This window comes from Ascaphus truei, chromosome 15, assembly GCF_040206685.1.
Source record: "Ascaphus truei isolate aAscTru1 chromosome 15, aAscTru1.hap1, whole genome shotgun sequence".
In the NCBI taxonomy this organism is placed as follows: Eukaryota; Metazoa; Chordata; class Amphibia; order Anura; family Ascaphidae; genus Ascaphus; species Ascaphus truei.
The window spans coordinates 4,627,488-4,641,326 of record NC_134497.1 but is presented as its reverse complement, the minus strand read 5'-3'; the positions used below and the strand labels follow the sequence as shown (position 1 = coordinate 4,641,326).

The 13,839-nt window shown below is 45.6% G+C and overlaps 1 protein-coding gene across 2 annotated transcripts in view; it reads right to left on the bottom strand.

Moving 5' to 3' along the window:
- VAPB (VAMP associated protein B and C) overlaps positions 1-13,839 on the bottom strand; it is a 37,810-nt gene that overhangs the window by 12,225 nt on the left and 11,746 nt on the right. For both annotated transcript variants that reach the window (XM_075571334.1, XM_075571333.1), the window contains exons 2-3: positions 3,171-3,323; positions 963-1,066 (exon numbers count right to left, since the gene is read on the bottom strand). In XM_075571334.1, coding sequence (XP_075427449.1) covers positions 963-1,066; positions 3,171-3,323 — 257 coding nt within the window. The remainder of the gene's footprint in view (positions 1-962; positions 1,067-3,170; positions 3,324-13,839) is intronic.

Genomic DNA, 13,839 nt, shown 5'->3' with positions numbered 1-13,839 from the left:
CTGGTTTCAGCTCCAGGGACCCCCTAGTTCCAGAGATACTACGGAAACACCCACCCCCCCTCGGGAAGCAGGGGGTCCCTAGAGCCGAAATGAATGGGCTTCAGCGCCGGAGGACCCCCCTGCATCAATCCTGTATTTAAAAAAAAAATGAAAGAGAAAACAAAACGGCACCGACCGCTCCTGTTAGGGGGGCCGCGGTTACACCCAGAACTAGACATAACAACAGAGCCTCAGCACCAGTGGAACATGGCGGAATATTTATAGCTCCGGTTCGCTTCTATTACTGCGTCCTGCTACACTGTAATGTATTTCCAACCATGCCCTGGGCGTGGGGGCGCATAAACAGCTGCTTGCGCACACTCAGAGTGAAACAGCGCACCGTTGGAGAGGGAAAGAGAAGGGTTTTGCCAGCGCAGACCTGAACACAATGACATGACACGTAAGGTTGTTGGCTGGTGGAAATGAATCCCGTCCCAAGCCCTCAGACCTCCATGTCCCCAAACGTACAACCACGACAGTCGCCAAGGGCCACCAACAGGCCAGGTTAAAAAGGACGCCCCTTATATGTAATGTATCGCTGACTGCGCCACCGGTGCCGAAGCTGGGACATGCTTCCAATCAAACCTGACCTGTTGGTGCCCCTTGAGGACTGGAGTTGGCCGCCCCTGCTGTGATCAAATAAGAGCGCGTCTTGGAGCGCAGCGGTCCTTTACGTGGAAACAATTCCACAGATTTTTTTTTCCTTTTCTATCAAACAAAAAAACAGCCCGTTGTGTGCGCGGTGCCATTTACAGGACAAGATGCGGTGCGGCGAACGCGTGTGGGGAGAACCGTTCTGTGAGCCCAAACAAACCGCATCACAAACAACTTTTTTTTTAAAAATAGCCAAGTAAAATATGTAGTGTTGTGTAAAGTGGCGCGGCGTCTGCACTTTGTATTCAAGTTGTTTTTCGTGTACTTACTACGGCTTCCATATCTGAAGTGTCACTTGGTGCAATTATCGATTGAACCATGAACTTATGCTTGCTCTTCTCGTTAGGATCGTAATCAAATGGCTGTAGCATTACTGCAAATCGGAAAACACAGGGTTAAATTAGCAGCGGTGAGGTTCAATTACTTAACAGAGTTGTGCATTGTAGGATCCACTGAAATGTACCATCCCCGCCCCCCCCCCCCCCCCAAAAAAGGTTTCTCATTTCATTTGTGGATCTCCAAAACCCAAACTCAATCCAAATATTGAGACAGAGCCTAGCCAGGATCGTAAGAGATCGTTTGCTAAAAATCCTCTCTAGAGCAGAAAAAAAATGAATGCATCCCAAAAAAAAAACAATCATAAAATAATACTGCAGAGGCTTACAGGACGTTTTACTTTAAGGAAATAGTGGGGGGGCGGGGGGAGGAAATAGAGACATTTCCGCATCAAGGAGCTCCTAACTATAGCGGTTATCTGTGTTTATTTGTAGCGCATCATTTCAGTCTTTTGGGTATTCATGCTGAGCCTTCAGACTACGGAAATCAGTTTGCATCACAAGCAAGTTTCTGCGACACTCTTTGGCAAACGCCGCCCAAAACATAAACCCCCCGGCATGATCGAACAGCCGGGGATTTACGTTTAATAAAAGACGGTTTCCGACACGGTTTCTCTTCCAAGTTAATTTTGGATGCATCAGTAGCAACTCGTCCTTCTGCCCTCCGGCAGCGACGAGGAAAAGGAGGTGGGGGAGAAAAGGGGGACCGATTTAGAAGAATGGCGAGATAGAAATATCAATAGAACCTTCCATCCCCTTAGAAGTGTAGCAAGCAAAGCGTTAATGCAACGCACGTGACCTGTTTCCGTCAAACGTTAAAAAAAGGGAAGGAAACCGACTTGTTTCACGTGTTAACTGAGCATCTGATGAGCTCAAAAGGGTCGTAAGAGTTCACCGCGCCTGTAATCTCCTCTGCACAGCGCACACTATATTGTAATTGTGAAGCACTTCGAATCTTTGTCCGTAATCAATTTGGCATGAAAAAGCCAGGAGAATAAACGTGCGCTTTCAAATTCGAGATCTTGTCTTCCCAAAGAACGGTTCAATTCCTCTGCGAATTCCTTCAGCAGATTAGCTCTGCGCCGGTAAGATTATATTTCATTGCCAATCCACTGGCCTAATTACACACTGAACACGTTTACCGTTGGGACGTTGGGACCGAGCTTAAACAAAACAGAAAAAGAAACTCCCCCTGTAGTTGATTAGTTTTTCAGCCTTTCAAATCGCTCGTGTACTTGTGAATTTCTACTAAATAATTATAATTTTATTAATGCTAAAAAAATAAATTTGAAACAAAGTACAGATTTTACTTGATTTTACCTGGAATTCTGGCCATGAAGCCACGGAACGTTTTTCCAACAAGACTTCCAATTTTTTTACAGTTCGCGTTTAGTTTTGCTGTGCCTCTAAAATTAACCCTTTAACTTTGTATCTGTAACTATATATCTGTACTGTTGTATCTTTGTAACTTTGTATCTTCGCAGGAGCGGCTCAGTGACTAAAGACACTGACTGAAAGCAGGGGAACCGGGTTCAAATTGTGGCGTCGGCTCCTTGTGACCTCGGGCGAGTCACTTTATCTCCCTGTGCCTCAGGCACCCAAAACATAGATTGTAAGCTCCACGGGGCAGGGACAGTGTCTGTAACATTCCTATGTGCTGTAACTGTGACGCGCTGTGTGTCCCATTGGGAGAAAAGCGCTTTATGAAATAAAGTTATTGTTATCTGTAATTCAGGTGATTAAAGCCCATCCCTGTTTTGGTGCTGTACCGACCTTTATCTTCACCAAAACGTCTACCATTGAATAAAATTATTTTTATTTTCCAATAACCCGCGAGTGCCTACACGCCACAGATATCTCGCACAAGCTCAGCGCACTGAAAGTACTCTGGGGGAATACACGCGAGGCATTGGGATAAAGCGCATTAAAGAACGGTGCAGGCATTTTTTTTTTTCTGCTCTAAAAACCGAGTGAGGCTTTAAAAAAAATTGTGTTTAAAAAAAATGGAAATGTAAGTTTATAAAACAAAAAATAGGCTTATAAATAAAAATCCGTCCCATTACAACTACTGACATATCATAATGTTTTGCTATGCACAGAAACGTAATTATGCCACATCATTCCCCCATTACAACCACTTACCCGACACATTAATTGACGACCCGCCTTCAATGACCCCGCTGTTAGGTCTGACGCAGTACCTGCGTGGCGCCGTGGTCTTCACTTTGAAACATACATTTTTATCTATGGGGTTGTTGAGCTTCAGGTTTGTAGTGACGACGTCTGTGAAGGGGCCTGCGGAGAGACGCAAAGGGCGAGAAGTTGTGACCAGGAGCATCACCGGCGGACCCCTTGGGGACCGCTCACGTTAATATAATCCACAGCGCCGCTAAAGCCAGAACAAATATTCAATGTACAGATAAAGTGGACACACACACACACACACACACACACTTTCATGTAAGCTAATGGTTGATGTGGCCGTCTCATAAATGTTCCTTATCTATTGAAAGTACGCGTCAACACTTTGCCTTCCTAATACCAAGAACATTTAAACCCACGGAGGTGGAGGCAGAAACAAATGCGTTATCATAATCTGCGAATCCTAAACTGGGTGGGAGATCGTATTCAGGACTCCGGGAACGCGCTTCTTGATATGGTCCATTGTATTCACTGCGAAACCCCGCCTGTGACCCAAGGCCACGTCCGTACTGGTCGCGGTAGCAAAAAAAAAAAGGCCGCACCTTAAGGGAGGCAGGCCACGCAGCCCGCGATACCACGGCAGGAATTTTTGGCGAGACAATTATTTATATTTGTCGCACGAAGGCCGGATCACGTGGGACGGTTCAGTCAATGAGGGCAAACCGCTCGCGTGACATCACGGTCACTCCCCCTCCCTCATCGCGCGCGTCATAGAAAATCGCAAGAGCCACGGATCGCTTAAGCTACAGGCACACGTGACGCCATGCGCGCCTACTATATCGGAGTCCTGAGCCAGCAAGGGCCCATTGTATCCGATCAACACCTTATAAATAGGACTGATTGGTATGTGATATCGATATATAGATATAGCTTCATTTGTTCGTCCCGTTTGAGGGTGTACGTACGCACTTTCCATGTTATGAATACAAAGGTAAAATGCGAATAAACACACAGCGAATGAAAAAAGGAAAGCTCCAAAATCAATTTGCTCCAAAATCAATACTTGCATGAGGACGACACAGCAGGAGTGTTTCAGTATCTTCAGAAAGCACATAAGGGCCAGCGCACAACGAGAAAGGCCCATTGTAGAGAGCACTTATCGGCCCAACAATGGCGGATTCTGGCGTGTGAAGCAGTTAAAAGGCATTTTATTGCAGCTGGACAATGCCGAGCGTTTGCATGGGGAAGAAGAAAGCCGAACGTCTTTATCAGCCAAGTACCGGTCAGACTGGATATTCCAGCTCCCCCAGGGCTCGCACTCACGTCACCTCTGCCTCTTTTCACAGACCAGCGTTTACCGTGAGGTTTTCTATTTATAGGGAGCGAGAGAATCCCAGGGTTACCCGGCTACACCTCCAAGCGAGGAAGGGTAGGGGTCAAGATGGTGTCAAAATCCCCTCAACGCTTCACACCCTGCAACAAATGTTGTCAATCTCACGCTGTACTGATACAAAATCAGACCGCCCACATCCGTGCAAAAAGGGTAAAAAAAAATCAAAAAACAGTTAGTCCGAAAAGTTAATTTATTTTAAAAAAATTAAAAAAAAAAAAAAAAACACTATTTTAAGTTGCATATTAAATGAATGTACTTCTTCCCACGCCTGGCCTTACTGCCCGCAGCACTATCATACACCCAGTTATTACAAGCACGCTGCATAGGGGTCACGTTACTGCTCCCTCACAGTCACAATGTAGATACGCCCTTTGCTCTGTCGCTCTACTGCTCGATTACTGTAACCTCCTGCTGTCCGGCCATCCTGCCTCCCCTACAATTTATCCTCAACGCTGCTGCTAGAATCACTTTACTTGCTCCTAAATCTGTCCCAGCGCCTCCCCTGCTGAATTCCCTATCAAATGCCGTCTAACTTACAAAATTCCCCTACTCACAATTAAGGCTATACACCCATCGCCCCTCCTTCCATCTCAGCACTAATTTCATGTTCTACACCTGCCCAACTCTTGCTTTCTGCCCAAGGATGTCTTCTCTCTACCCCCTTTGTATCTAAACCCGACTCCCATCTGAAATCTCTCAATCTCTCAATCAATCTCTCAATCAATCTCTCACTCAATCAATCTCTCAATCTCTCAATCAATCTCTCACTCAATCAATCTCTCAATCTCTCAATCAATCTCTCACTCAATCAATCTCTCAATCTCTCAATCAATCTCTCACTCAATCTCTCAATCAATCTCTCACTCAATCAATCTCTCACTCAATCAATCTCTCAATCTCTCACTCACTCAATCTCTCACTCACTCAATCTCTCACTCACTCAATCTCTCACTCACTCAATCTCTCACTCACTCAATCTCTCACTCACTCAATCTCTCACTCACTCAATCTCTCACTCACTCAATCTCTCACTCACTCAATCTCTCACTCACTCAATCTCTCACTCACTCAATCTCTCACTCACTCAATCTCTCACTCACTCAATCTCTCACTCACTCAATCTCTCACTCACTCAATCTCTCACTCACTCAATCTCTCACTCACTCAATCTCTCACTCACTCAATCTCTCACTCACTCAATCTCTCACTCACTCAATCTCTCACTCACTCAATCTCTCACTCACTCAATCTCTCACTCACTCAATCTCTCACTCACTCAATCTCTCACTCACTCAATCTCTCACTCACTCAATCTCTCACTCACTCAATCTCTCACTCACTCAATCTCTCACTCACTCAATCTCTCACTCACTCAATCTCTCACTCACTCAATCTCTCACTCACTCAATCTCTCACTCACTCAATCTCTCACTCACTCAATCTCTCACTCACTCAATCTCTCACTCACTCAATCTCTCACTCACTCAATCTCTCACTCACTCAATCTCTCACTCACTCAATCTCTCACTCAATCAATCTCTCACTCAATCAATCTCTCACTCAATCAATCTCTCAATCTCTCTCTCAATCTCTCTCTCTCAATCTCTCTCTCAATCTCTCTCTCAATCTCTCTCTCTCAATCTCTCTCTCAATCTCTCTCTCTCAATCTCTCTCTCAATCTCTCTCTCAATCTCTCTCTCTCAATCTCTCTCTCTCAATCTCTCTCTCTCAATCTCTCTCTCTCAATCTCTCTCTCTCAATCTCTCTCTCTCAATCTCTCTCTCTCAATCTCTCTCTCTCAATCTCTCTCTCTCAATCTCTCTCTCTCAATCTCTCTCTCTCAATCTCTCTCTCTCTCAATCTCTCTCTCTCTCAATCTCTCTCTCTCTCAATCTCTGGTGGAGAGAGAGTATGCCAGTCGGATATTGAGGGGAAGGGCATTCCAGTGGCGTGGGGCAGTGAGAGAGAGGTTTCAGATGGGAGTCGGGTTTAGATACAAAGGGGGTAGAGAGAAGACATCCTTGGGCAGAAAGCAAGAGTTGGCCAGGTGTAGAACATGAAATTAGTGCTGAGATGGAAGGAGGGGCGATGGGTGTATAGCCTTAATTGTGAGTAGGGGAATTTTGTAAGTATATATATAAATAAGCTCTGCAGTATTGGATAATACCTACAATATATTTGTATTATTCAACTCTTAATGCCATTTTATTGAGTTTTAAAGCAGCCTTTGATTTCTACAGCAGGCTTTAGCCACCTCCCCAGCAGTGCAAGATCTTTGCAACACTTTCCTGTTTGTGATCATTTGTTGCCATTGTTCCCAGCAGTTTGAGCTGCAAACGAACAACAGCTAATGTTACCTTAGTAATACAAGGATACATTGTAGCTGGCTAGTTACTGACTCAAGCAGCCATTAGATTAGGAACACGAACAATTGCCAGTTTAGGCAACAATGTAGAATTGTATATTGTCACAAGCTTTACATATAAAAAAAATAACAAATAAATCTAAATGTAGTATTGTTGCTTTAAAAACAACCTCTAACGCAGTATATGGGTAGCTCCGCTGGCTGATACTATACACCTCATATGCACTGACCTTGGCCCTTTGGCAGACACACTTCCCAAATAGATATATATAACATTACAAGACCAGAGAGCTATAGCAGGGGTGGCCATGTAATGCTTCCCCAGCCCCCGCGAGCAGGACGTTTACAGACAAACCCCTTTGCCGTCAGGGTAAACTGCAAAGCTCTGCAAGAAATACTGCATCAATATCTCGCACGCCCATCAAATCCCATGGGGCTCATTTCTATAGGGCTGCCCTGACACAATCAGAAATTGCATTAGCGCGATTTGGAGACGAGGCCAAATGGAAGGTTGCGTATTTGCAGCCTGAGGAATATAATAATAATAATAATAATAATAATAATAATAATAATATATATATATATATATATATATATATATATATATATATATATATATATATATATTATCAAAAGAGGGGGGAAAAGTGGAAAAACTGATAACCTGATATTTATTGCACACTTGCTGTTCACACAGTGACATCACACAAAGGGGTGTGGGATATCACACGCCTCCCAAGTCTCACTTTAATATATACACAGCTATAGGTGTCCGATTTGGGTAAGAAAATCAGTTACCCACATGAGACCCCTTATACGGGTCACTGGAATGTTGGGCCTTAGGGGGGGGGGGGAGGAGATTGTCCTTTTAATCATTTAAAAGCACGTTACTTTGTATCTTCAGGAGTAGCCATTAACACAAGAACAAGGAAGAATTCTCTCTCACAGGCCGATAGTGCTGCTAATGGAGCTATTTAAAAAGCGGTATAATTAGCACAAGAGAAAAATAGCTACAATTACACAAGTTGGCAAAACAAGCAGCTTATTTTTATTTGCCAGCACCAGAAAAAGACATCTATATTAAACAGCCTTGCACGCTGTCACACACTGTCTCGTGCGTCTGTCATGGAAGCACCCCGCCAACATGCCTAAAACACGCCGAGGGATGTCGCATTTGAAAGGGAAGGCAGCCCCCCCAAAAAATACTAGGAGATACAAATGGTTATCGTGGAGTATGGCAGCACACGTCATTCCTCAGGCGTGGCAGTATATACTATATCTGTGTCAGAGATACATTATTTCACAAGCCGCTCCTAGTCATCTGCAGAAGTGTATACAGATTATTCAAGGAGGTTGATTGGTAGTTGAAGATTTTAACTACGCTGTTTTAAGTGTTTTGAAATAATAACCGTATTTTGTGGGTGACGGTACCCCCGCACCCTCCCCCCTTTTTTCTTTTAATACCCTCTCCTCCCCTATTGAAAACTCATTAAAACTATTTGTACAAAGGGGAAAAAAAAGAGATACATTATGTCACATTCTCAAACAGGGAACTAAATGAGTGATTAGGATTTTTTTTTTAAAGCGACTCAAAAGTGTGTGCGCGCGCGTGTGTGTAAATATCTGTGCACTCATTTACTATAACCTCCCGCCAGCCGGTCAGATCATACGACATTGGAAACCTCAGAGAACATTCCATGAAAACGGTCAGATTGTAAAAATGTTGACCTTGAAAAATGACCCCAAACTAATTGAGCTTGTGCCTTCATCTCCCCTCTCCCGTTACCAGGCTGCGTTTATACCAATGCCCCCCTTCAGGAGTCCGATAAATCAAATGACTAGTGAAGCTGCAATTTGTAACGGGTACATCGTCACTAATAAAGGCCGTTTCTAAGACATTCATATTGCATGCGTGAAAGCATTTAAATTAAATGCCGGGGACAGCACGAGGCCTCTGTACTCTATCCTACCTTGGCGCAGAAGACGCGTTGCTGTGGCGACGACAAATTACGCAGCGGGGCCACATGACGTCATGACCCGCGACGTCATTTGACACCGCGTCACCACGACCCCGCGTGTCATTTGACGCGCTAGGAAGGCGGGGGGGGCGCAAACACGAGAGGCGCATTGGCAGGGGGGGGGCCGCGGGGGGCGCAGCGCCAACACTTGGACTAACCTATCACAGACCTCAGTACCTCGATAGGACAAAAGCAGCCGGGAGAGATACAGGAAAGGACCGTGTGCGCGTGCAAAGCTGGGATTAGACCAATCGCAGAGCAGCAGCAGATAGACTGCAGCTCCCAGAAGCCTCTGCTGTTGTAATTGGAGCAAGTGACATGCTCAAACCAATGACCAAGAGAGAGGAATAAAAAACAAAAAAATGCCACGAGGGCAGAAAGGAGCGAGTCTGTCGGCCTGCGGGGAGCGAGGTGTGAGGAGGTGACTCGAGAGAGAGGAGACTCATCCCAGAGAATGAGGCAACGTGTATAATCCTAGCCGCAGGCGCAAGGAATCCCACAGGGACCGCGTCACAGGCGGCCTTGCATGCAACCACTGCTGAGGGGGACAGAGTTACCAGCAGTACAGAACCGCATGTTGGCCGCACCCCACGGGACTGGACCGCCACGAGCCCACAAAGGGCAAGAAAGAGAGGAGTAACCTGATCCAAGGGAGCAATCTGCGTGGGTACAAATTGCCTACCGGAACCCCAGCATATAAGCAGCTGGCCCCCTCCCCGATATCGCAGCACAGGCCTGCATCGCTGCTCATCACACAGCGTGCTACCGGCTAAAAGGGGCCCCAGGGATATATCGCTGGGACAATCGCCGGGTACTGGGAAGTGTTATTATAGAACTTGTGCTTAAATCTGTGTTACGGTTTAGAGGCCTCTCGCCCCGTTATACCAGGGGGTACGGCCTGGCCCTCTTCCCCAGTTTTTCCTAAATAAAAGAAAAGGTTTACCCCCAATGTCTGTGCCTGGTTTGAGGTCTGATTTTAGTGCACTGTTAACAGCAAAATAGTTAAGGGGAGGTGGACTCAGGCCCCCGCCCCCGATATACATCATATAGGGGTGCGCAAACTGTGTGGGCGCAAGATTTTCCAGGGGGGGGGGGGGGCCACGGCAGTTACAGAGGCCTCGCACGCTTCCCCCAAGGCATTTAAATTAATCATGCAATGCCTCTGCAATTTCCCTGGCCTGCGCCGACGCTGCGTCACGTGACCCCGCAACATCATTTGACGCCGGAGACAAGGTAACGAAAAGGGCGCGAGCACGGGGGGCGGGGGGCAATGGGAAGGAGAGCAGGCAGGGGGGGGGGGGCGCAGAAAAAGTTTGTGCAAGCTTAATATAGAGGGAAATAAAGTGGGATTACATATAGGATACACAAGGATGTATGAAGATACATATACACATCGTCAGCGGGTTGTTCCTTCCGAAACTTAAGAGCCAACTAGCCATGTGCTTGCAAATGAAGGGTAATGTAGCAAGATTAAACTGACAACCGAGATATGTCACCTTCACAGCTGTGCTGCCACCCACTCAGTGTCACCCCGTCAGCACCAGAACAGCAAACAATGGGGTTCCTTTAACCCCGATGAGAAGGCCAGGCTTCCTGCAGCCCGGAAACTTTTATTTATTTTTTTGCAATGTTATGAGATTTTTCATTATTTTATTGTGACCGTCGTATTAAAAAGATGTCTGCGATACCGCTACAAAGAGAGGGGTCCGTCCGGTGCGATTCTGCACATTTCTAATTGGTAGAGATTTGTATGGTAGAGAACTCCGCACGGAAGAAGAGGTTACAGAGGTTAGCGCCTAGCACCAAAGTGAACGAATAGCACTGGGGTGTTTAATAAGTTACCCGCAGAGACTCAAGTTTCTGAAACAGGCGAAATGGGCACTTACTTTTTTTTTTTTTTCCCTCCCCCCTCTCTCCAAACTTACATTTTTTTGTGCAAAAGAACATTTGAAGACGTTGGCACGATTGGGGTCTCAGGGGCCTGAGACGGAATGACCGTTCATACAGATATTTATACAAATATTCGTTAATACCTGAGCAAGGGCGAGCGTTCACAATGTTCTGAAATGACAGGGGAAAGCGGTTGAAACCGCTCCCCACCCGGAAAAAAAAAAACTGAACAGAAGGCATTCACGTATCTCTAGTTACATGTAGGTGACCCCCGCGTCTTTATTACCGCGCAGCGCCCAGGAGCGCCAGCCCATCACGGCCCCGATATTGGGAAATGAGATACAGAGCAGGTCACAACCAGAGAACAAATGCCATTTGGAGTCACTTCTATTTGAACGCTTGCCAAGTTCTAAACGTGGATCTCACATTGCCAACGTAATTAGGGATAGCACCATACCTCCACTACACCGATCAAAACAACAACTTGTGTGTGTAGCTGAGGACTGACCGTCTGACCAGGGCTAAAAGGTGTGGCTCTGGGAGCAAAGCCACAGACTCAGATAACAACCAAAGAAGGGCGGGTCACCGAGTATGTAGCAGGGAAGCCTTGGGCAGGTCACTTTCTCTCTCTGTGCTTCAGGCACCAAAAACATCGAGTGTAAGCTCTGCGGGGCAGGCACGGTGTCTGTAACATTCCTATGTGCTGCGTACAGCGCGCTAGAGACGGGTTTTTCTAAAGCGCTTTGGAATCCCATCGGGAGAAAAGCGCCATATGAAATAAAAGTTATCATCATCATCAAAAGATATTGAATGGAAAAAATATTAAATAAATAAAAACCACCTGTTTAAATCAGATACATTTAACTTATTACACACACCACTGTCCTTATTTCACTTTTGCCCTAGGATGGCCCAAAGAAATATTTCCCTTACAGAATACAGCCCATGCAGATAAACATTTTTTATACACTGCACAGATGTCACCATTTGGGAGCACTCCGTGCTGCGCTCCGATTGGTGATGTAACCCCTTCCTTACCCCCCAGGCCTTTCCTCTCCCGCCACACGTGTGACTCTCTCTCTTTCCTGGGGACACCGCTGGCTGGCAGATGTCTGGTCCATGGATCGCAGCAGGGAGAACGGACGCACCGGGGGGGGGGGGGAAGGTGGAGAATCAAAACCGTGCATAGCAAGGACTTGGGAGGGGGAGAAGGGGGGGGGGGGGAGAGAGAGAGAAGGAGGAGGGGAGAGAAGGAAGAAGGGGGAGAGGAGAGAAGGAGCACTTTGTACTTAATGAGATGTAACGACTACCTAGCAGCCCAGTCCACACTGCAGTAATGTACACAGGAAGTGGAATAAACACACACACACACCCCCCCCCCCCACCCCATGCTCTCGTCCACTTGAGTTTCTTCCCTTTGTTGATGGACGGGACAAACAGCGCAATAAAGATGGAAGAGTTGCCAGGCGGAAGATTTTATGTAATTATATGGGTCCATGTTAAACTGGATGAAAAAAAGTGACACACTGTGCTCCTTTGCCTGTCATTACCCAGAACCCCTGGCTGCACTGGAAACACTGTATGTATGTCTTTATTTATATAGCGCCATTAGTGTACATAGCGCTTCACAGCAGTGATACACGTGACAATCATCTAAAATAACAAATAGCACAAATAACAGATCATGGGAATAAGTGCGTCAGACATAAAAGTAACATTGCAGAAGAGCTTCAGTAAACCAACATAAAATAACCACACGCACACAAATTATACCAATAAGTCCAGCTACAGAACATCTTTCGAGTTTAAATTACATTTGAGGTTGCACATTTCCTGAGTTAATAAGCTGTTTGAACCAAATCTGGGGAATGGAGAATAATGTTACAGAATGCAATTACTAGTGAGACTTCCAGGAAAAGCGTGACCAAGTAACCAATGGGAACATACATGTACAAAAGCTCATAAGAATAATCACGTGTTCCCCGGCAGCGGATAATTACACAATGTTCAACAGTTTGGAAAGCACAAGTTGGCATCACGTGTTACAGACGCAATTAAGAGAAACCACTCGTCCATGTAAAGTATTATCCACTACTACATCTTATAAAAAGGAGCACGTGCTGCATTTTATTTAAAAAAAAAAACAAATACGTAATATAACCGTCTTCTCAAATGTAGTTTTATTTTAAAATGACAAAAGCAACCCAGAAAATAAACACATATGTAATCAAATCTCCCCCCCCCATATCACCACCATCCAAGGCCTACATCCCACAGAAAATGTGCAATACAGACATACCCCAGTTTAAGTACACTCACAAGTAAGGACATATCGCCCAATAGGCAAACGGCAGCTCGCGCATGCGCCTGTCAGCACGTCCTGAACAGCAATACCGGCTCCCTACCTGTACCGAAGCTGTGCGCAAGCGGGGAGACTATAGAGCCTGTTACACATGCGTTATTTATATCAGTTATGCACGTATATGACGATTGCAGCACAGTACATGCATCAATAAGTGGGGGAAAGGTAGTGCTTCACTTTAAGTACATTTTCGCTTTACATACATGCTCCGGTCCCATTGCGTATGTTAATGCGGGGTGTGTATGTATATATGCGTACGTTAATGCGGGGTATGTATGTATATATGCGTACGTTAATGCGGGGTATGTATGTATATATGCGTACGTTAATGCGGGGTGTGTATGTATATATGCGTACGTTAATGCGGGGTATGTATGTATATATGCGTACGTTAATGCGGGGTGTGTATGTATATATGCGTACGTTAATGCGGGGTATGTATGTATATATGCGTACGTTAATGCGGGGTATGTATGTATATATGCGTACGTTAATGCGGGGTGTGTATGTATATATGCGTACGTTAATGCGGGGTATGTATGTATATATGCGCGTACGTGAATGCGGGGTATGTATGTATATATGACGCATTTGCCAGAACGCCCTCCACTCCGATTGTAAGCTCTTCGGGGCAGGGACCC